The sequence below is a fragment of the Serinus canaria genome, chromosome 1, assembly GCF_022539315.1.
Source record: "Serinus canaria isolate serCan28SL12 chromosome 1, serCan2020, whole genome shotgun sequence".
NCBI classification, from domain to species: domain Eukaryota; kingdom Metazoa; phylum Chordata; class Aves; order Passeriformes; family Fringillidae; genus Serinus; species Serinus canaria.
In genome coordinates, this window is record NC_066313.1 from 16,072,796 (window position 1) to 16,095,142 (window position 22,347).

Consider the following 22,347-nt stretch of genomic DNA (forward strand, 5'->3'; position numbering starts at 1 on the left):
TGCGGGGGAAGTCACTTAATAATCAAACCCACATCTGGCAGAGCAGTTCATCTTTATGAAAACCGAAAACATTCAAATCTCCGGCAGAGCGACGCCCCTGCCCTACTCCAGGGGCGCCGCGCGGCCGCTCCCTGAGAGGCCGCCCCTGCCAGGCTTCCGCGCTTTGCGGCCCGCGCCCTCAGCCCGGCGGCGCGGGAGGGCGGGGACGGCGGCCGGCAAGGGGACGGCTCCGGGAGGAGCGGCCTCGGGCAGGAAACGCCTCCCGAGCGCGCTTTACGGCCGGGCGAGCGGGCACGTCAACAGCTATGGCGGAAGGAGAAGAGACGCCGCCGCCGCCGGGCAGCTGGTGAGTTCTGGGGGTGTGGGTGCCCTCCCTCCCGCTCGCCTCTCTCACCTCCGCGGCGGAGAGAGCGGAGAAAGGCCGGAACGCCCCGCACGCCGCCGCCGCTCTCCCCCTGGGACGCGCCGCGCTCGGGGCGTGTGCGGGGTCGCGCTGGGAGCCCGCCAGGAGCCCCCCGCAAACGCCGCCGGCGCTCGGCGGCTCCGGGTCCCCGGAGAGGAAGGGGCCCGTCAAAACACGGACGAGACACAAAACGTGGGCCGTGCCCAGCCTGGAGCCAGGCGGTCGCTCCAATTTAAAATGACAGCTTTAATATGCGGTAGGAGCTGCTCCGGGAGTCTGCCTGGAGTGGAGTTGCTTTGTTCAGTTCAGCTTCCCGTTTCGCTGCATTCCTGCTGTAAGGAACAGGTAACAGCAGTGGGTCCTCCCTCGTTTTCTGAATGAATTTGCTCACCGCCTTCCTTTAGCACAGCTATTACTTATAATGGATTTTACATTGAACCCCTAGGACAAGAATAGAGACTATTTCTGGAGCGTGTATAGGATCATTTTGATGGTAACAGTGATGTGATTTTAGTATTTGTTGCATGTGTATTCACTCAAGATTGCCGAGGCTTAAATAAACATTGTGTTTAAACACTGAAGCTATTCTTACTGCACCCAGCATCTCCGTTTGCGTCTTCACTTGGTTTTTGTCTTTGCGCTTCTGCATTGCATGTGATTTCTTTCTGTGGCTCTGTGCCGCCCCATTGCTCTTTGTCCTTTCCACGTATATGCTTTTCAAGCAATTACTTTACAGAGCTGCTTTTTATGATCATTTCCAATCTGAGTTCTGATCATTTCCAAGGTTTTGCTTTTAGGCTCTATTTGATGTGGCAGATCCAAAGTTTCCTGCAGACTGAGCCTAGCCTTCTTTGTGCTTAGTTATGTGACTGTAAAGAAGCCAGAACACACACACAGGTGTAGGTGTAAACTCTTCTTTGTCTAGTTTGGTTCTACAAATACAGCTCTTGGTTAAAACAGCATCATATCATTAACTGGAAAATGAAAGTTAGTTGGTGTCATTTTTTATTCTTGTGCTTTTTCTTTTAGTTACAACCTCAAAATGTATGAAGCTCTTTCTGTAAGCACAGTGTTGCATAAGCATTATTTCTAAATAAAGGCCTGACTGTTGGGCCACTTAATTACAAAGCAAGGGATGGACTCCCTGACAGTGCACTCTCAACTCTTTGAAATATAACCCTGGACATTAAATAAGAACCATACCTCAAATACCTCTGAAAAAAAAATACTTCAGAGGACTTCCATTGCTAATATTGGAATAATATTGCTGTCTCCCAGATCACCATCAACTTCTCCAGAATTTCTGTTAAGGATGAGGTCGAGTGTGTTTCCAGACACATTTCAAGGCACAGCCTGCATTGTTGATACTCTGATTGGCAGCTTCAAAACTATAGTCAATATTATATGCTGATGGTACTAGAAAATGCAAACTTGAAGGCATTTGTTAAAATAAATTTAAGTCTTTAAGTCTTAAAGTGTTAAACAGATTTAACACTTTAGGGGAACAATTAAAGAGTTTTATGCTTAAATGCTATATTAGTATGTGACAGTGCATCCTGTTACTAGAGGTGTGTGCTGTGAATGACAAAATTGCATTCCTTATTGCTTGCTTAGAAACTTCACGTGGCTTTTGGGTTTGTTTTCCTGTTTGGGTTTTTGTTTAAAAACCAGTTTCAGTGGAGTATTTGCTTTTTCATTTATGGATTTAAAGCATTGTCTTGTATTAGTATTTCAGTGCTGTGAACAGTTGTTGTTGAAAGAGCTTTTTTATGTAAATTACTAAACTGTCATATTTTGAAGTATATAAGATTTCAAATTTTAAAAATACCCAGACATAAAATGATACATATGTATGCCTGAGCTCTATTGGGAGTAAAACTGGCAGTGCTGATCCTGTGTCCTCTCTTCACTTCCTTAGGAGGATTAAAAGGCAGATGGAGTTTTGTGCTCAGAGGCTGTTGCAGCACCTTGAGTGCGTAGAACCCAGATGTGCTCCCTAGCATAAAATTCCTTATTTTTTTTCCCTGTGTTACTTGTCATGTGGTGCTACTATGAATGATTTGGGTGTGGGGGGGGAAGTGTCACAAACTAATTATTAAATCCCTTGACATCTGTACTGACTGCTTGGTATTTTGCTCAACAAAAGACATGGAACTTTGTCACTGCACAGTAAAAATTAAAAAGAAAGCCCAGCATCACCACCACCCCAAACTTATGTATAGAGAAAGATGAGAGGGTAGGTATTTTTCTTCAGTAAGTATAAGAAGTTGTTATCAACACTTTTGATTTAAAAATAAGCAAAATCAGGTACCTTGTTTGCTAAATGTTTCCTTTGAGCTATTTGGCATATACTCAAAAGCTAATTTGAGAAATTGCCAGCACTGTTTTGTTCTGGAAGACAAAGCTAAAAATTCTGTGAAACACAAAGAAGGCAGGCTGCTTTCAAACTGCTGTAAAATCTTTTCCTTTTTGTCTGCTTATTTATTTATTTTAATCATAATTTCTGTCAATGTAATACATCTAGTCAGTAGACTGTACAGACACAAATTAGATGGCTTGTTGTTAATTAAAATATTTGTAATTGAAAGTGATAGATTTTTCTCACCTCATTTATCAAGGAAATCGATGATTTAGACCTTATTTTTCTTGTTCAGATTTTCAAACAGATTAATGGTTATGAATTAGTTTCTAAAACCTTTTTGCAGATGTTTGTTTAATACTCAAACTTCAGGAAACTTGATCAATTAGTAATTTTTAAGATCTATATTGGAAAATCTGGACCTGAAATAAATAATATAACTATAACCACAGATGGAATTGTTCATGTACATTTAACTTTGCATTGGAATAACTCATTCTATGGGTCCCAAAATGCACTGCAACTGCCTAAGACAACAGGGTGACAAACCTGGTTTCCATGTATCTTTCTCATTCTCACAGTCTGGCTAATTAGTACTTGAAGCCATAGGATTTCTTCTGAAAGCCCATTAACAGAAAAGTCCTTTCCAGTTAAGCATGAAATTGAAGAAAAAATGTCAGGGAATTGTTTTTCTGCAAAATTCTGTTGGAGAATAAATGATGGTTCAGTGGTGTGCTGGATACAATGGATATTTTGAAGCAAATGTGAGGGATTGATTTTTGCTTGTTTGTTTTCAGTAGAGAACAAACACTCATTAATTTCAATTCAATATAGCTCTTGTTGAGGCTTTTTCCTGGGAGTCAGGAAAATCCTGAATTAAAAGTAGGAACCATAGTAATATCTTCTATAAAAGTATGAAATTGATTGTAGTGTTCTTAACACTTAATGTAGTTTATTGATCACTTACTATTATCTTTTTCCTGCTGTTCACATTCCCACACTTTTAATCCCTTCTCTAGTATTTATGAGTGATTACCGAGTGTCTCAGTCATGTATAAATAATACTTAGAAAAAGTGGCTTAAGCTGAGTTCCCAATTGTTGATCAATTTTTCTTGCCACCAGCTTAAACATCTTAAGTTAACAAAGGTCCTGTTTAATATCTGTGAAGACAGCTACTATTGGTTATAATATGTCACCAGACTGGCATGAATGTAAGAGATCTTTCTGTAAGTGTGGAAATTTACTGCAGATGCACTAAGAGGAGCAATTTGTATTATGACATTTTAAACAGGATATCATGTGGGAATTTCCTTTCATGCCATGGCTTGGGTTTAGGCTGGAATTCCACACATCTAAGCAAAATTTTGAATAGCACCTAGAGACAGGCAGTGAAGCCATGGCAGAGCAGAAGGTACAGATGTTCAGGTCTGGAAGAGCTTTCTGTTCAAAATAAGTGTAATAATTATCCATGTAAACAGAAGACTTCCTAGCTGCTCTTCACTCATGAAAGACAAGGATCCAGATTGCTAGCAGTTCAGTGGAATATTTATAGAACAACTGACAGAAATAAGGTAAAACACAGTGAGTGGACATGTGTTAAAGTGTTGAAATCACTTTCGTATTTTGTACTTTGCAAGTTAGCCTGAATAGAAAGTTTATTAGAAAAGAATTTACTTAATCTTTGAGAAATCCTTACTTACAGTCTGTGAGCAGTCTTGCAGTTGATGGAGGAATTGAGCACCTAATTGAATCACAGCAGAACAAAGCATTTTTCCCCCTGCTGTTATTTCACTTAACTCCTTGCTGGTAATGCATCACATCTCTTCATGTGGCAGATGGACATGTCAGTGTCTTGCTTTGTGAGGTGGAGCAGTAAAATTGGCATTTGTCTCTCATCTTTACAGTGTAGAAAGTGGAGGTGATAGCACTTGGAGGAAGTTTTTGCAAATGGTAAAATGTTGTCAAGCAGCAGAAGCACACATTTGCAGATAACACGTTAAAGTTGGTGTTACATGCATGGCTTCTTGAATGCTGGATACTAATAACTGGTAGAATTTGTACTTGTGGATTTGTGAAACATTCTTTGCTAGGTGTTTCTGTAATTAGTGTAGATGTAGTTTTAAGTGTTGTTTCAAGTAAAAATTGCTTTCTTATTTTCAAAAGAGTTTCTTTGGGTGACACAGAAACAAGGTGAAAATGCTGCAATAATTTAAGACCTTTCTACTTGAAATGGAACGTGTACACAGCTGTTGCATTCATTTCCACTCACCTGTTTAATACTTGGATGTAGTTGTAGCAACTAGTTGTAGTTCAAGACCTGGCTGTTGCTCTCTAGTCTGTTTTTCATATGCAGTGTTCACAGAAATGTGCAATGTGTCTAAGAGCACCTCATTCTCTCCAGCTGATGCTTGATGTTGGCTTCTATTGAAGCTAGATCATCCTAGAGTTCATGCAATTCTGCTGAGAGCTAGGAGGTCTCTTTGTGTAAATCTCCTGGAAATACTTGATTTTTATTCAAGGCTAACTGATCCATTAATTTAACTTTTCAGGAATTGAACATTATGTACTCAGCTGGGCAACAGGATAGGTGATTGAAGTACAAGTGTGCTTCCATATTCTGCTTCCCCTCCGTTTCTGTCTCAGGAAGGGGATTGGCAACTTATGCAGCCTGTAGCCCTATACAAAATAGACTTTGTGATTTTTTTTCTCTTTTTTATAATACTAAAAATGTGAGAAAATACGGCAAGTCATTCTCTTTGTAACCTATACTTTCTTTCATCCAGATTTGCAAAATTACTTGAAAAAAGTAGAGTTGTGCCCCAGTGTATATTTGAAATATTATTTAATATACAGACCAAAAAGCAGTGACAAAGAAACTGCCTGATACTATACAAGGAAAATGCTTACTCTTCACACCTGTAAATACTTTGAGAACTCTTGAGTAAAGCTAGCTAAGTATTGGCATACCTTCTTCCAGGTCTGAGATTTTAATGTTTTTGTCCCAGAAAATCAGAAATATGTGTTTGAAGTTTTCAGGAGACCAAACTTGTGAACTTTTATATCAGGGATTTAGTTGTGAGTATATGGAAGTTAAAGTAGACAAGAGTTCAACAGCTGACTTTTTTTTCTGTGGCTATTTGAATTGACTACATATTAGTCATGGACTAATTGAGAAATATACTGATAACACTTTAACATCTGTTACTCCATGTGTATAAATAGATGAGTTATTCACCAGGAATTCATCTTCCCACACAAATATCTGTCCTAGAGAAACAATCCTGTTCTTTGTTTTGCTCTGGCTATAAACCCCCTGGATATGTGTTTAACTCTCCAGGTAACTGAAGAAAGCCTTTCTTAAGGCAGATGTCAGAGCAAGTAGAGAAGAATTAAGAGGATGTAGCAAGGGAGAAGTTTTGCCTATGGGACCTATGTGTCACTGCCATTGCTATTTTTCCAGTGAATCTGTTTTGCCACTGCTACATGATATTGAAATCATCAGATGTGGTTCTCCCATTACTGAAAGCATGGAAACATTGAACCAATCTGCAGAAGCTATCAGAGAGATTGTAAAGTAATCATTCCTGAATGCTGAATTTCTTCTTATCTATAACACTTGTAAACTTTTGTTGTCTTACTCCAGCAATCGTCATTAGTGTTTGTCTTGTCAATTTGTGTATTTTGCTGCTCTCTATATTATTAACATTTTTGTATATATTTATTCAGATTTGTGCATATGTCCACACTTGAAATACTACAACTGTATAGTTAAATAAATTTGACTAAAAGGTATTTTCCTGTTTCAGGGAAGGTAAAGTTAAAAGCTGACTGCTCTAAACCTTTGAAATAAGTGTTCTGTTTTCTAGGCCATCTAACATTTTATTTTAAATAACTCCACCATCTAATTTAGGTGTAATATTTGCTTTGTGTGTGTGTGAAAACTTGCTGAAGTTGAAAGTTGCTGAAAGTTATAAACTGCAACTGAATTTGCATTTTTATGATACATTTTGCAACCTTGTCACTTAGTGAAAACAAAAAAGCAAACTTTTTTCTTGTATGTAAGTTGAATGGAATTACAAGTTGAAGGAGCAGCTTTGAAGTAGAGGAATAAGTAACATTTTGCAAGTATTTCTTTTTAGTAATTTCCAAGTGGTCTTGTACCTTTGCATATGTGTGGGATTTGCCTGACAGTAGCCTTCAGTCTACATAAACGTAGAAAAATAATATAATTGATTTTGTTCATTGCATTTCATTATTTTAGGATAAAAGATCTTGCAGATGCTCTAGACGAAGGAGGTTGTGATCTTGAAACTGTGAGAAACATCATTCAAGGAAGGCAGTTGCCTGCTGATCTAAGGGCCAAAGTCTGGAAGGTAAATATTAGCTTAAATCAAGAAGCAGGAAATACCTGAAGTTGTGTTTCATTTGAGGTAAAAGATTTAATTGCCAGGGATCTCTACAGAATAGATATAGTATTGGAATTTTAATATGCATCTGTGTTGATTCAGTTTAAGGATAGTTCTCTCTTTTTTTTTTTTTTTCTATTGTTTTTTAATTACTGAGTTCAGTAATTGAGCAACTGCAAAAAGACACTACAATATTTAGAGGGCTTTCTATTTTTATTTTCAGATTGCACTTAATGTTGTAGGAAAAGGGGACAGCCTAGCATCCTGGGATGGCTCCTTAGACCTACCTGAGCAGAGTATAATTCATAAGGATTGCCAAGACCTAATTGGTAAGTTCTGTTACATTTAGATCATCTGTTTGAAAACTTCTGTATCCTCAGTTGTCTTAAGTCTTTATTTTAATTAAATGATCTGAATTCTGTTTACATTTTGGAGGAAGAGGAAAGAGCAGATAAAAATCAGTAAGAAAACAATAGTGTCTTACCTGTACACAGACTCTGGGAGGGTGACATCATGGGAGTTCAAAGTATTAGCTTGTAAATGATAGTTTGCATAGTCAGAAAGCTTTGTGAGATAAAAAAATGGTAATTGTTTTCCAAGTCCCATCTTTTAAAGCAGACATTCTTTATTTAGTGTCCTTCAAGTTTTTATTTGTGGAAGGTCTGGTTCCTAATCTGAAAACCTGTTGTAGCATGAAAATGCATGTAGCATTTGAGAGGAGAAATACATTCAACATTTTGGGCTTCAAAAACTGCTTTAAAGAAAGATGCTTTTTAATAGCATTTTCAGCAAAAAATGAAAGGCTGTGTTTGTGCGAGCAAGGTGCTCCCAGGACAAAGGAAATTATAATCTAGTATGTTTGCAAGGAGTTGGCACAGGATCTGCTTGGCAGCTCATCACAGAACTGTTAAAACCCCTGATATGATGCAACAGAATTGGTATCAGTGATCACTTGATAGAATCAATGCTGACTCATAAATCAGGATACATCTCAGAACTTCAATAAGAGAATCTTCTATTTTATTACCTATCACTTTATTTATTCTTGTGCAATTGCAAGTTAGGGCAGAGGATGAAGTTGTTGAATGCATATGTACCTGCCATTTCTGAAATGCAGTTCTACACTTTCTAGCCCTAAAATCTAGTAGGAGTTATTTTCCTTATCTCTGTCCCATAAAGGAAAGAGATGGGGGTGGAATTTCCACTCTCTTTTTAAATCATAGTCTCTCTTCAGGAAGATGCAAAATCTTCTGATTATATTCATAAAACACAAAATTAAGCACTTCAGTGTCTGATAGCTCTCTTTTTGTATTTATTGGCAAATATTTTGTGACATGTAAGGATTTAATCAAATGTGAAATTACTTCAGAAAGAAGGTTATAGGGAGACTTCAAATTTTTGTTGGATTAAATGTCTCTATTTCAATGTTTTAGCAAAGCAAGTAGTCTCCAAATTTTAAGTGTATCCTCACTTGGCATGTGAGTTTTATGTACTGTTTCATTTTTGAGAGCTAGAGAAAAGGAATGCCAGACATTGACTGGCTTGTCAATGTTCTTGATGGGAAAGAATTAAAGACTTCTCTAATAAAAAAAATTATGTGCAGTCGTGAGACTCATGGTCTTCTTGTAACTGAGGGGTAAATATGTATCCTAGAAATGTAATGTCACTACGTTAATGTAGCGTGTACAGGTCTCTTTCTCCCATCCTGGACATTAAAAAATGTGATTTATAAGTTAATGCTAAAATTAATCTGTAAGGCTAGCTGATCTCAAACTTCTGATTTAGATAAATTTACATGTCAGTCAGCTTTTGAGGAATTGAAGGTGTGCATTGTGGGTTGATCTGTGTTGAAATTCAAATGAATTTTTTGTAGAGTTGAGCCTGAGTTGTATGCTGAACACATCAAATAGAAGAGGAGCATTCTGTGCATTGAAAGAATCTACCTCTTTCTTTTGTATAGATCCTGGAAACCCCAAATTTCTTTCATCCTGTTGTTGCGTTATTTAAATGATATTTAAATGTCTTACCCTACTGTGATTTATAAAGTCACTTGTATTCTGATACCTTTTTTAATGCCTTTCTGTAAGAATTTAATCTCAATAGCCAGCTTTTTGTTTGTCTGGTTTTGTTGGGTTTTTTTCTCCAGTCAGTCCCTATTGGTACAATTGTGCTATGAAATTATCTCATCCAATTTCTCTGAAAAGCCTTTAACCCAGTTTGTATTACTGTGCCTATTTCAGACCAGTTGTCAGTGCCAGAAGAAGAGAAGTCAGTATTAACTTTGGATATTGAGTCTGTTATTACTTTTTATTGTAAATCACGCAATGTTAAATACAGTTCTTGCCTTGGCTGGATACATCTGCTCAAACCTCTGGTGCACCTTCATTTGCCCCGCAGTGATTTGTACAACTGCTTCTATGCTATCATGAATAAATTCATTCCAAGGTAAAACTCTTTCTTTTCCATATGTACTATTGTTATTGGCAGTAGAAGTTTTCTCTGAAAGATATGCATGTTGGTTTTGGCTAGAGTAGCACTGTTCCTAGCCGTGTTGTCAGATTCTTTCATATGATCATAAATTTCAATACCTCTTGGTTTGAAATCCGATTGGTTTGGTTTAAAATACAGAGTTAGCTGACTGATGTGACTGATCTAGATTCAATAGGCCTTTTAAAGAGCTATCCTTTCATGCAATATCAAAAGCATTTTTTTAGGAACTAATTCACCCAGGTTATGTGAAAGTGGTTTTTTATTGCCTTTGTTAGCATTTTTTGATATCTAAAATACTTCTATCCCTTCAGAAACAGTAATTCTTAAGCACTAATGAAGTCTCAAAAATCTCTTTAGAAGTAGATAATATTTTCATTATGTTCTTTTCAATTGGGACTGAATTTTTTTTAAGTTGCTAGATATTTTTAATGACAAATACTAAGTTTGAGCTTTTCATGCTGTTATGTAGGTGCTCTCACTAAGGTAAGTTTTTATGAATGTTGGAGCACCATGATGCTTCAGCAAAGCTGGATAGTCTATAATTAAAGATCTTAGTCTGATTGCCTGGAGAGGAGATTCCAGCCTGGCTGATGGATATGTGCCCAGAATATGAAAAATGCATGTTTGCTGTAGTAGCAGGAAGCAAGCATTTATCAGTCCTGTCACTTGACTCAGCTTCTGTCCCTTTTTGCTCTGAAACATTCTTGGGCTCTGTGAGGTGTTTGGGGATAGTGGCAGTATGGCCACATAACCCTTGTGCTTTCAGCTGTAGAAGGCTTGCAGAGTATCTGCTGTTTAAGCTTCTCTGTAGGAATCTAAGTGGTGTTTCAATGAGATGTAGACTGTTTGCTGGTTTTTTTCTCCTCTGGGAGAATGAAAGACAGACAATTTACAGTAGATCAGTGAATCTCTGCTCCATTTGTACCATGCTAGACTTGTTTTGAGATTTAAATCTGTTTTAAATAATTATGTATTATATAAAGTGTCAAGCAGTATTTCATTCTGCTGCCTAATTTAGTAGGGTTTTCAGTGTTGGTGGGTTTTTTGTTGTTTTGATTTGGTTGGTTGGTTTTTTGACTCTTTGAGGCAAATTGACTTCATGATCAGTCCCTGTGAATTAAAAGAGCAGTGTACAGGAAATTACATAATCACAGATACTAAAGAGTTACTACTGTAAGTCTGAAAACTGCAATATTACAGGGGAGTTATTGTTCTCATTGCTATGTTTTAGGGATTGTTTTATGAAGGGAAGACCCTTTCATCTATTTAGACTATTGCTTCAGTACCATGAGCCTGAACTCTGCTCCTTTCTTGATACCAAGAAGATGACTCCGGATTCATATGCACTCAACTGGGTAATAAAGTGAAAGTAGGGAAACATAATGAAAAATAAATTTCTGTTAAAATTTAAGTACATGTTGTCAGTTTATAGAAGAGTAGTATGAGCAATTAGAACTGCATATATTAAAATAAATTGCATGTTTAATATAGTGTGGGCTTTTTTTTTAGTGTTTTGCATGAGGTATGAGGTCTTGTTAATGTCACATTTTTATTGTACTGGGTGAGTCCATATTGAGCCACTGATACTAGGAACTTCTTGGAGTAAGGAAGAGTGAGGGCAGCTGATGTACTCAAAAAGCAAAAAGTTAGTTTTGATTATGGCCTGCTGTATGTTGTAGATATGGGTAACATCAGTCTAACAGGTCTTTTAAAGCTGAAGGAGGAATTGTTTTAGAAACCTCCTTGCTAAGGCAAATATGTATGTCTTTTAGAATTTAGGCACATATATTTTACAACTTTTGAAGCATTAGTCATTTCTTCTTCAAAACTACCTCAGATTATGTGTAGTTACAAAGATTCTCACCTCAATAATTTTATATAAATTTTGCGTAGCAGGACTAAAACAAAATTTTTGTGTCGAGGCTACTTAGTATATGCAATACAAAATCATGATACTGTGCTTGCACAGGCAAAGACTGTAATTTAATAGAGAAGGCTTTGACCCATGAGCTTTTCTAGGTTCTTCTTTCATCCTCATTGGCAATGTAAAATTTTTTTTCAACCTTGTGAATTTTCAGTTAAAGAAGTGAAAATGAATGAATTTATTAAACTGTGAGGTCTGTCTTCGGGGTTTTTTTTGTTTGTTCTTTTTTAAGGCTGCTGCCAATTTTAGTACAAAAATGTGTCTAGGAAAAATTTTCACATTCTCAAAATCTGCCTTTTGCCAGTCTCATGAGCCTTCAAAGGAGAAATCAGGTCCTTTTTTGTCAGTCAATTTCCATTTTTTTAATAGAATTTTCCTTAGTACATACAAAATTCTTTGAAGTTGTTTCTTCAAATTTTGAAACCTAATTAGGAAAAGAATCTTCTCTCTGAAAGGTGGTAGTGAAGTAAGCTGATGTAGCTGCCAGTCCTCAACACCATGCTTCTTGGTGTACAATTTTAGGAAAAAAATCTTAAGTTTCATTTTATATAATGATATTACAGTAAAATTATCTGTTTCATCTGTGAACAACCTGTGTATATAGGTGTATTACTAATACTTAGAAGTATATAAACAACATACTGCAACCTGCCATTGTCATCTTGTTCATGGATGTTTTGTCTTCAGTTGCATTTGAGCCAGAATTGAATAGATCTATCTTTTGCTATAAAACTATACTAAGAAGAGTTGAAATACTCCTTGATAGTGTTTTAAAACAGATACCTTTTGAAAGCTATAGCTGTGTTGATACATTTGTGAATGTATGTAGAATTTGTGTGCATCAGCAAGTACAGTAAGACCCCAGTGAAGTCAGGTGGTATGCATTTGAGTTAGGTGTGATTGTAACTCTGGCATATGTAGTAAGAAGTTCCTATCTTTTATCTGCTTTGAACTTTGTATATCAGAGAGGATGTATTTTCAAATGGGAGCATGGGAACAGGCAGAGTTTCTTAAATGGTAATGAAAATTTTCTGATGCTTGCAAATGTTTAATTACTCAGTCATAAAGCACCATAATATAATGCTAAGCAAGTGATGTTGTCAAACTAATGTGGAGCCATGTTCAATTAGCCCAATTCTGCTGTGGAAAATAAAAATAATTATGTTTGCAGGATCTTTTCAAAGCCCTAATTGCTACGCTGTTTGAGTAAATATATTCTCTTATGATTGTCTTGTTGGTATGATTGGTATTTTGCAGTGGCTGTGAGCTAAATAGTACTCCAGCTTGATTATGTTATCTGTGGTTGAATTTGCAAGGCTGGCAGTGTACAGCCAACTTTGCCTTCACAATAGTCATATTTATTCAAAGATAATCTGTAGTGTTGTGCACAGTTTCCATAAAAGTTGGTTTAGAGGTTAGAACTGTCCTTCAGTGCATTGGGCAGATGTAGGCTATATCATAATTTTTTTGGGTTTATTTGCTTTTAAATACCTTGTATCTCTGTTAAAAATGCATTCCTGATAAGATTGTTCCTGGTAATTGCTTTTTCTCACATTATTTTCCAAACTTTTAGCTTGGAAGCCTCTTCTCATACTACTGTTCAGCTGAAGTTACTCAGGCAATATGGGATGGATATCTACAACAAGCAGATCCATTCTTTATTTATTTCTTAATGTTGATCATCCTTGTCAATGCAAAGTAAGTGTATAGTTAATTCTTTGGGACATTCTTTGCTGCCACTGTTTTAATTCAGGTTTGTTTCATTTTGGTTTTACTGACTTAATCTATGCCTGTGACTTTACTGTTTTCAGAGACGTTATCTTAGCACAAGAATCTGATAAAGAAGAAATGATAAGTAAGTACTTTTCTTACATAGCTGCTAGTGAAATATTTACTGTGTACTGTAATCCCTATTTATTACTATTTTTTGTTGCTAAAGAGCTAGATTTTGTCTTTTTTGTCTTTTTCCATGTGATTTTTTTTTTCTCATTTTTAATCCCTTCTCACATTAATTCTTTCTTACTTTTGCTGCCCTGTCCTTGACCTTCTTTCCTTATTCCTTTTAGTGCTCCCACACCTAGTTCTATACTTCAGTTTGAAGTACTGGAAACAATCACCAGAAACTGATCTAAGCCCAAAGCAACAGGTGGCAAATCCTTCTTTAAATCTACTGCACTTGTTGCATTTTCTGGATTGTTTTCATGCACACTTGATTTGAGATTAATTCATTCTTTTTATAGAAAATGCATTAAATTTCGGTGGAAAATTTAAATAACTCTTGCCTTTATATTTTTTTTACACACATAATGCAATGTAATTAATAATCTCTAGTAGGTCAAAATGAGAGTGCTTGGAATTTTGTGTCTTTTACACCCCTGGGTTATCCGGACAGAGGCCAGTGCTACTGATTAAATACTCATTTTAAAGGATTCTCATGGTCAGAGCTCTTTAAAAGTAGCTGACTTAGAATTGAAAGCTAAAACTATACAGGAGTAAGAATGTGGTAAAAAATAATTTGCATGGAAGGTTTGAACATCTAGCAAAAAGTAGAAGTTTTCTATGGATAAGGAGTACTTCCTGTATCTTCACTTTTCATCTGGAGAGTGGATCAATATTCATGTTTAGTCAATACACTAGATTGTTACACCTGATTAAAAATAAGTTCTTTTATGATGTGTGTTGTTTGATTTCTTTGTCTGAAATAGTTGTTTGTCTGTCTCAGAATTCTTAGAAACATCACCAGCCAATCTCGATTTAGAGGATATAGAAGATCTCTTCTCATTGGCACAATATTACTGTAGCAAAACTCCGGCTTCTTTCAGGAAGGTAATAACAGCAATTTTGAAATTCTCTTCTTTTTGGCGAGTGTTTAAGCTCTTGCTGACAGTAACTTTGAATATTTCATTGCAATATTCTTTTTTTGAACATGTTTTTCATGTTGTTACTCTGGTGGCATTTACTGTTAGGATCTTTGAAAAATAAGGTTAACTGATACATGAGAGAAGCTTCCTTGCAATAGTCTCACTTCATGACTGATAATCTCATTTTTCAAATGAGGCTCTTGTAAGAACTGATGAAGCTAAATTTCATATTGACACAATTGCATTGTAGTACACTGCACAGCAGTGCTAGCTGTATTAGCAATAACAAAGAAGAAAAAGTCTCTTACTATAGATAAATCTATTATCACTGTTTTTGCAGCTCTTCCTTAGTCATGTATCTGACTTAGTGAATGAATGGCAAAAGTATTTGGTAGCCATTGCCTTCAGCTTGTATGTACTTTTTCTGATGTATGTAGACAGATATGGAGGTTTTCTTGTGGGGAAAAACAAAGCAAACAACTAAAAAAAAGTATACCAGAGATGCTGCATCATGTTGGCATGGTCAAAGTAGTGAACAAGCATGGTTGTAATGGAAATGCAGACCTTGTATGATTTTTCAGAAAGAATTTCAGTTGATCAAAATTTTCATCACTATGTGGATGGGATACGCATGTGTGGAACTTGATGTTTGCAACAGATAGAGTTTTATTTCAAACTTTCACGTACAAAGACAATGGCTTCATCTAATCTTTTTTTTCTTTGCCTTATTAGGACAACCACAGTCTTTTTGGCAGCAGCTTGCTGGGCCTCAAAGATGATGACACAGACTTGAGCCAGGCTCTCTGTCTAGCAGTTTCTGTGTCCGAGATTCTGCAAGCAAATCAGCAACAAGGAGTCAGTATACTGAATTAACCTTCCCCCCACAGTTTTATAGAAAAATGAAAGAATCAATCACTAACCACTAGTTTTAAATGCTAACAGCACAAATGAATATTTGCTCTTTCAAGAAAAATATTTTTGTCTTCAAGTTTTCTTCCTTGTAAATGATCTGCTGTCTTCAATGCATTTGTGCTGTAGCAAGGAGCATAGGGGAGCTTAAGACAGCTGATTTAAATTTGAGGAGTGTGAACTGAAAGTAGTATCTCACTAATTTGAATTCCTTTCCAAATGAAGCTGCTGTAGAGGAAAATTTAAAACTCACTACTCAGTACCTTTGAGAAGAACACTGTTAAGGAATATCTGTCTTTTGTCAATGAAAGGTTTAAATGAAAAAACAAAATTGAACTTGCTTCAGTAGAAGTTAATGACGTAGATGCCGGGACTTTGCTAGAAATATTTTAAGACCCAAATATGGATCATGTAGTTAGATTGCAGTCTTTCTTATTGACTACTGACTTCTTGTTGCAGTTTCCAGGCCCCAGTTTTGTCATGCATAGTTTAGGTTTTTTACTCGTCCAACGTAAACCCATCCTTATGTGTGGTGCTGATTAGTAGTGGGCTCTTGGATTGTCTCATACCCACTATGTTTCTTCTCAGTAGAAATTATATAATTGCACTTGGATGACCCTTTCCCATGCACAAGCTGATGTATTAATGAAAAGCTGGTACTAGAATACTACTGGTGGTCTGGTAACTGTAGACAAAGTTCAGATTAATCAAATTAAGTAAGATTTTTTTTTTAAATAGCTCTTAGCCCCTCTGAGCAGTTCCTGCAGTATTTGAGTTAGTATTAGAATGTAATTGAATTCTGCCAATAATTATGCAATTTTGAAGTTTAAAAATTTCTCTTTCAGGAAGGAGTGAGATTCTTTGTAGTGGATTGTCGTCCTGCAGAGCAATACAATGCTGGGCATTTATCAACAGCATTTCATTTAGACTCAGATTTGGTTTGTATGCTTTTTGTTTCTTTACTGGTATTGGAATCCTAACTGAGATAAGGGGAGAGAAATGCCTGCCTTGAAAAATGAAGTATTAATTTAGGCTTCACTCTGTGGACTGCAGGGTCTAGCTATGGGATGATAAGACTTTAAAAATTAGCTTCTCTAAAGGAGATGGTAGAACCATCATTTTACTGAGATGTTTAGTCCTTAATGACATTAGAATTTGGGATTCCAGACTTCCTGTTCTTTGGTTAGGAATGGAAACCTATACAGACTAAAGACTATACATTGCTTGGAGGAGAAATCTCTTTTTAGCATCCTAATTTCCAGTGAAAGGTGTAATTAATTTTTAAAAAGAGGCTTTTTTTGTTTGTGTCTTTTTTTGCCACGGCCAAAGAAATATATTACAGCCTGCTTTTATAGGGCATATATCTTGAAAAGAATTTGGTTACTTCTTTAAAATTTTTGCTGTACAATATGAAAGAGGAAGTGCATTGATTTTGGCACTGAGATATGCTATGAATTAATTACTTCAATAAAGATTTTGTACTTTCTATTTGATTATGAATTCCTAATTGAACGTTCAGTCATATTTTTCTCTCTCCTTTTTTCCCCCCAAAATCACTTCCGTTTCAGCAGTGTATTCATCACTTCTGGATTAGCCCTCAGCTATTTTACTTTAAGCACTCTGTGGAAGCTGTATGGCATGATTTATTTGAAATACGTCATAAAAGACTTTTATACCTTAATTAAGTTCAGTCCTGCATCTAATGTCTTTACCTCTCTAATTAAAATGATGCATTATTCAGTATTATATGCACATGTGTAAATATAATATTAAATATAATTGCATAGGAGAAAAAAGGAGGCTGAAGGGCAACCTTAGTGCTTTCTGTAACTATCTGAAGGAGGTTGTAGCGAGATGGGTGTCAATTTCTTCTCCCAAGTAATGAGCTGTAGGACAAGAGGAAGTAGCTTCATGTTGCTCCAGGGGAAGTTTAGGTTGGATATTAGGAAAAACTTCTTCCCCAAAAGGGTTGTCAAGCATTGGAATGGGCTGCCCAGGGAAGGGATTGAGTCACCATCCCTGGAGGTATTTATTACTTGCAGATGTGGCACTTGGGGATGTGGCTTAACATTGGAGAGTTGGCAGTGTGAGGTTTGTGGTTGGAGTCAATGACAAAGGTCTTTTCCAACCTAAATGGTTCTTTGATTGTGTGGTTTTTAACGTGGATCAAAAATAATTTAGAAAAAAAACCTTCTCTAAGTCCTATGTGGGTGTTCTGCTAGTCTTAATTGAATAATATATTCAGTGTAGTAGAAATAAGCATTTAAAATTATTAAGTAGTACAAATATCTGATAGTATATGAGAAAAGAGTCCATGAAAACAAGTCTTAAGTTAGATGTGATCAGTTCATATATATATGTATAATATACATATGTATATTGGAATTAATGGTCTTTCATAAAGCATGGCGGATAAATGTCACCAGGTTCATCCTTTATTATAAAAGTCAATGCTATGAAAATATCATCGAGAAAAACCTTTGTGATGAAAAGACATTAATCAAATGTCAGTGCATTTTATATTTCTGTATGTGAAAAGTATGCAAAAATTATTGTAAGGAGAGACAGTGGGGAGAGAAAGCACTTTGGAATCCATCCCATTTATAGTTAGAGGAAGTAGTGAGATTTAGGACCTGTGTAATAAAGCAACAGCCTTTATCTCTGGGAAAACCCCAGTTAAAATTCTGCCTTACTTAATGAAGACTAGGTTGTGTACTTTTGACTTTATACAGTGGATCAAATGATGAAGGACAGACAAAATTATGAGAATCCCTTCTGGCCCTTCCCTGCTCCCCTCAGTCCAGTTACAGATCAAAATTCTCTTATGAGTTTCAGTAAGTACCTTCCCCACTAACACAGGTTAAAATTCTAGCTGTATTGAGAAAGTCCTTGTTTCTCCAGCTCTTTCATGTGGAACTCATGTTTTTGCATGCATAGTAGCCCTTCATGTATCCCAGCCTTAGCTTTTTGAGAGTACAAAGAATCACAGATACCTCCTTGTACTTTAAATTGTAATTTCTTTTCCCAAATCTTGATAAGTAAAAGAGAAAAAGCTTAGGGGGAAGGCAACAAGAGGAAGACTTTACTAGCATCTAGAAATGCTAGGTAGTTTAAAGGGTTTCAAATCTCCAAAGTTTGGATATATTGTGCCCAAGCATGTGTAAATATGGAAACCAGTCCCACTGCTGTGTTACCAAATCAATGCAACATGGAAGTTGCAAAAATTTGTTCCACTATTACTTGATGCCTTCAGAAGTAAACTAACAAATGTTAGCTGTGTTTCTTTCCTGGGGAGAGCAAGTGGGGTGAGGAAGTAAAGGACCATTCACAGTGTTCTTTATGTAATGTGAAGTCTCAGGTTCTGTGTGTATTTCACTTGCACAGTGCTGAGGTCGTCCTGCTTGTGGTCAAGGAATGTAACCATTCTCAAAGTTTGTCTCCTTTCACAACTCTTCTTAAAATATCTTGGTGTCAAACAGCATTTTTTGTTTGTTCATTCCACAGATGCTTCAAAACCCATCAGAATTTGCACAGTCTGTAAAATCCCTGTTAGAAGCACAAAAACAATCCATTGAGTCTGGCTCCATAGCTGGTGGGGAGCATCTCTGCTTCATGGGAAGTGGCAGGGAAGAAGAAGATATGTACATGAACATGGTGTTAGCACACTTCTTACAGGTACTATTAAATTGATTTAACAGCTGGAGTAAAGGATGTCTGCATGTGTCATTGATGCTAAACAGCCATTTTCTCCTTAAAATCTGAACTGGTTTTTACATTACTCAAGTTTACAGTTTTTAGTAAACAAACTCATGTTTCATTACCATACTTGCCAAACTCATTCCACAGGTTTTTGCTCTGATCAGAATTATCTTTTCTGTTGCAGAAAAATAAGGAGTACGTAAGCATTGCCAAAGGAGGCTTTATGGGTAAGCTTATTAATAATGAAATTTGACTTGAAAAATCCTGATATCTTAACACTGTTGGTATTTCTGAGACTTTTGCTAAAAACCATCTAAATTAATAGCAACTTGGTCTGAGTGGTGAAAAATTACTGCAGAAATTGGAGAAATTCCTTCTTCCAGCTTGTCATTCTTAATGTTTTAGCTACTATAGATTGCAGATTCATATAAATATGCAACTTCATAATTACTATTAACTGCTGTTTTTATTTCTTAAATCAGGAGTTCATAATTAATAAGTTGATGTTGCTGGAAATAATCAGGCTCTACAACAGTGGAGAGATCTGTGCTACAATATGACATTAATAACAATACAATAGAGGCATTATGAATCAATATGTGCGGTGTTGTAAGAGCTGTCTTCAAGATCAAAGCAGTGATTTATTTTTAATTGCTGCTGAATTCTAAATGTTTACCAAAATTGTTAGTGTATTAGCTAGATAAATAGGCATTAGATAATTAGATTTTCTTAATGCCTTTGTACTACTGAAAGAAAAGCTGAGGATAATTATAGTGACCACAGAATTTATCTATTTTGTTGAATTGTGGTGAAAAAACTGTTACTGATTGGTCTCGGGTATATACAAAATTTTCATCAACAGACTAAGTCCAGTGTAATTCTGAATATTTTTAATGGTCTTTTAACAGCCCTCCAACAGCACTTAGCAGATATCAATGTGGAAGGACCAGAAAATGGATATGGCCACTGGATTGCTAGTACCTCAGGCTCAAGAAATAGCATAAGCTCTGTTGATGTAAGTGAAATTTTAGTGTAAGTGTTACAGTGGGATGGGAGCCCTAAGTGTCATGTGTTTTTTCTTCACATTCCTCGTTCTAGTCCATAAAATGCATTATTGCAAGTTATGACTGTTTTCACTTGTGTGTTTAATTTCGAACTATGATCACAGTCTAAATATAGGTTACCTAAACATTTTTATCCTCTTGAGGGGAAGAGTTTGTAGGTAAGAACTTGCTGTAGTCATTCTCCAGCAGAATACATGTAATAGACAACTCTTTCCCTGGCTCTTACTCATTCTGGGAACAAGTTACTATAAAGTGGCATACAATTTCATGGCAAAGCTCAAAATTTTATCTTTTCTACAGCTGGTATATTATATATAGAATTTAGCTTTTGATTTAGATGCAATGTATCACTAATAGGATTCCTTTGTCTAGATGTCCATAGCAGAGTGCTCAGTAATGTAGTTTGTCAAGCTTGCTTTATGGGATGATATTTTCCTCAGTATCATTGCTGTTATTTGATAGAATTCTAAAGAAATTCTCAGTTGTGTAATTGAGGTTCTACTGAGTACCACAAAGTAAATTGCTCTTTTGTTGTCTGCTTCCTTTTTAATAAATTCATTGAGATGAAATAACATTCTTTTATATGATTAATCCTGAGAGGAGTTACTTTTACAGGGTGATTCTCCTAATGGTTCAGGTGATGGAAAAGGAGTGAAATCCCTAGTGAATAAAATGACAGTTGCTTTGAAGACTAAATCTGTGAATGTGAAAGAGAAAGTTATCAGTTTTATTGAAAATACATCTACTCCAGTGGACAGGTGCGTCATTTATATCTCACTGTGCTTTAGCTGGGAGAGGTGACTTCCTATTTCATGTGGCTGTTTGTAAGTGGGAAAACTGGGCTAATTCGGAAAAAGTTGTGTCCCATATTCAGTTTTTTAATTTTCTATCCCTACCCTTCTCACAATTTTCTCATGACACAGGGAGCCTACTGTGCTCCTTAGTATTGGAAGGACCAGTGTGGGTCCCTGTTGCCTTGAACGTTTATCTAGAATTTGTCACTTAATTTCACTTTTTATAGTGTTTCAATTTTGTGTTTAGTCTGAAAGTGAACAATGATTTCATTTTTATTTCTGTTCTTCCCCATCCTGACTCTAATCAAATAGATGAATGACAGTGGGATTCCGGACAGTTCTTTTGGTTGGTTGGTTTTGTTCTGTTTTGGTTTTTTCACTGCTGCATCTTGGCAAATTGAGTTTACCTCTTTTAAAGATCTTGATTTTTTTTCAAGTCCTTATATAAAGCTGCTTTTCAAACTCAGAATCTAGGCTTGTTTGGTTTTTGTGTCTTCAGGTACAGCAAAGAATGAGAATGTGAAAGTAGACTGAAGAACACTTTCAAATTTGGAAGTGATCATTGCAAATAATTACCTTGACTAAATACAAGAATAACAGCATTCATCTGTCAGAGCTTTAAATGAAAGGCTTGTTGTAGTTCTCTAAATTCCAGCCTTTGAAGGTGTATGTTGAATACCAAGACACTGGTATTCAGGAATCTCAGACACCTAGCATTTCTTTGATAGCAGGATTTAAAATACATGCCAAATGATGAGTAAATTTTAATAGTCTTGTACTTCAGGTTGTTCCTTCTTTCTGTGTTGAAAAATGTTTTTCTAAATTACTATTATCATTTTTATTTCACCATTAGAGGCAGAAAAATCTTAAATAATGTTTAGTACCTTTTGCTTTGTGAGGAATTAAACTGAATGAATGTGAAGATTTAAACTGAAAGAGGGTAGATTTAGGTTAGATATTAGGAAGAAATTCTTTACAGGGTGGTGAGGCACAAGCACAGGTTGCCCAGGGAAGCTGTGGCTGCCCCATCCCTGGCAATGCTCAAGGGCCAGGCTGGATGGAGCTTTAAGCAATGTGGTCTGGTGTAAGGTATCCCTGTGCAGGGCAGGGAGTGGAACAAGATGGTCTTTAGAGTCCCTTTCAGCCCAGGCCATTCTGTGCAATGAGGTAATGCTTACATGTACACCACTGGTAGCATACAAAATGCATCTTTTAGTAGATTTTTTTGCAAATATTTCTTTACCTTGTGTCCAGCTTTCATGAAGCCTTGTTTTTATTTGCAAGCATCCTCCTTGAAGAAGATACATTGCCAATATAGAGAATTTCAGCTATTTATCTAGGTTTTTCCTTTACATTTTTTAATTCTTTTGTTCTGTCCTCTGCCCCAATGTACTGTAGAATACCTTTCAATATTTCCTGGCCAGACAGACCAAGCCT

The 22,347-nt window shown here is 36.4% G+C and overlaps 1 protein-coding gene across 1 annotated transcript in view; it reads left to right on the forward strand.

The window, feature by feature from the left end:
* The first annotated feature begins 241 nt into the window (after positions 1–241).
* The window catches only part of TBC1D23 (TBC1 domain family member 23), a 31,745-nt gene continuing 9,639 nt past the window's right edge, over positions 242–22,347 (forward strand). The window contains exons 1-14 of the mRNA XM_009095437.4: positions 242–346; positions 7,025–7,136; positions 7,393–7,498; positions 9,410–9,614; positions 10,891–11,014; positions 13,157–13,281; positions 13,395–13,438; positions 14,306–14,409; positions 15,177–15,299; positions 16,199–16,291; positions 18,858–19,028; positions 19,237–19,279; positions 19,961–20,067; positions 20,732–20,874. Of these exons, the coding sequence (XP_009093685.1) occupies positions 306–346; positions 7,025–7,136; positions 7,393–7,498; positions 9,410–9,614; positions 10,891–11,014; positions 13,157–13,281; positions 13,395–13,438; positions 14,306–14,409; positions 15,177–15,299; positions 16,199–16,291; positions 18,858–19,028; positions 19,237–19,279; positions 19,961–20,067; positions 20,732–20,874 (1,541 nt within the window). The 5' untranslated portion in view covers positions 242–305. The remainder of the gene's footprint in view (positions 347–7,024; positions 7,137–7,392; positions 7,499–9,409; positions 9,615–10,890; positions 11,015–13,156; positions 13,282–13,394; positions 13,439–14,305; positions 14,410–15,176; positions 15,300–16,198; positions 16,292–18,857; positions 19,029–19,236; positions 19,280–19,960; positions 20,068–20,731; positions 20,875–22,347) is intronic.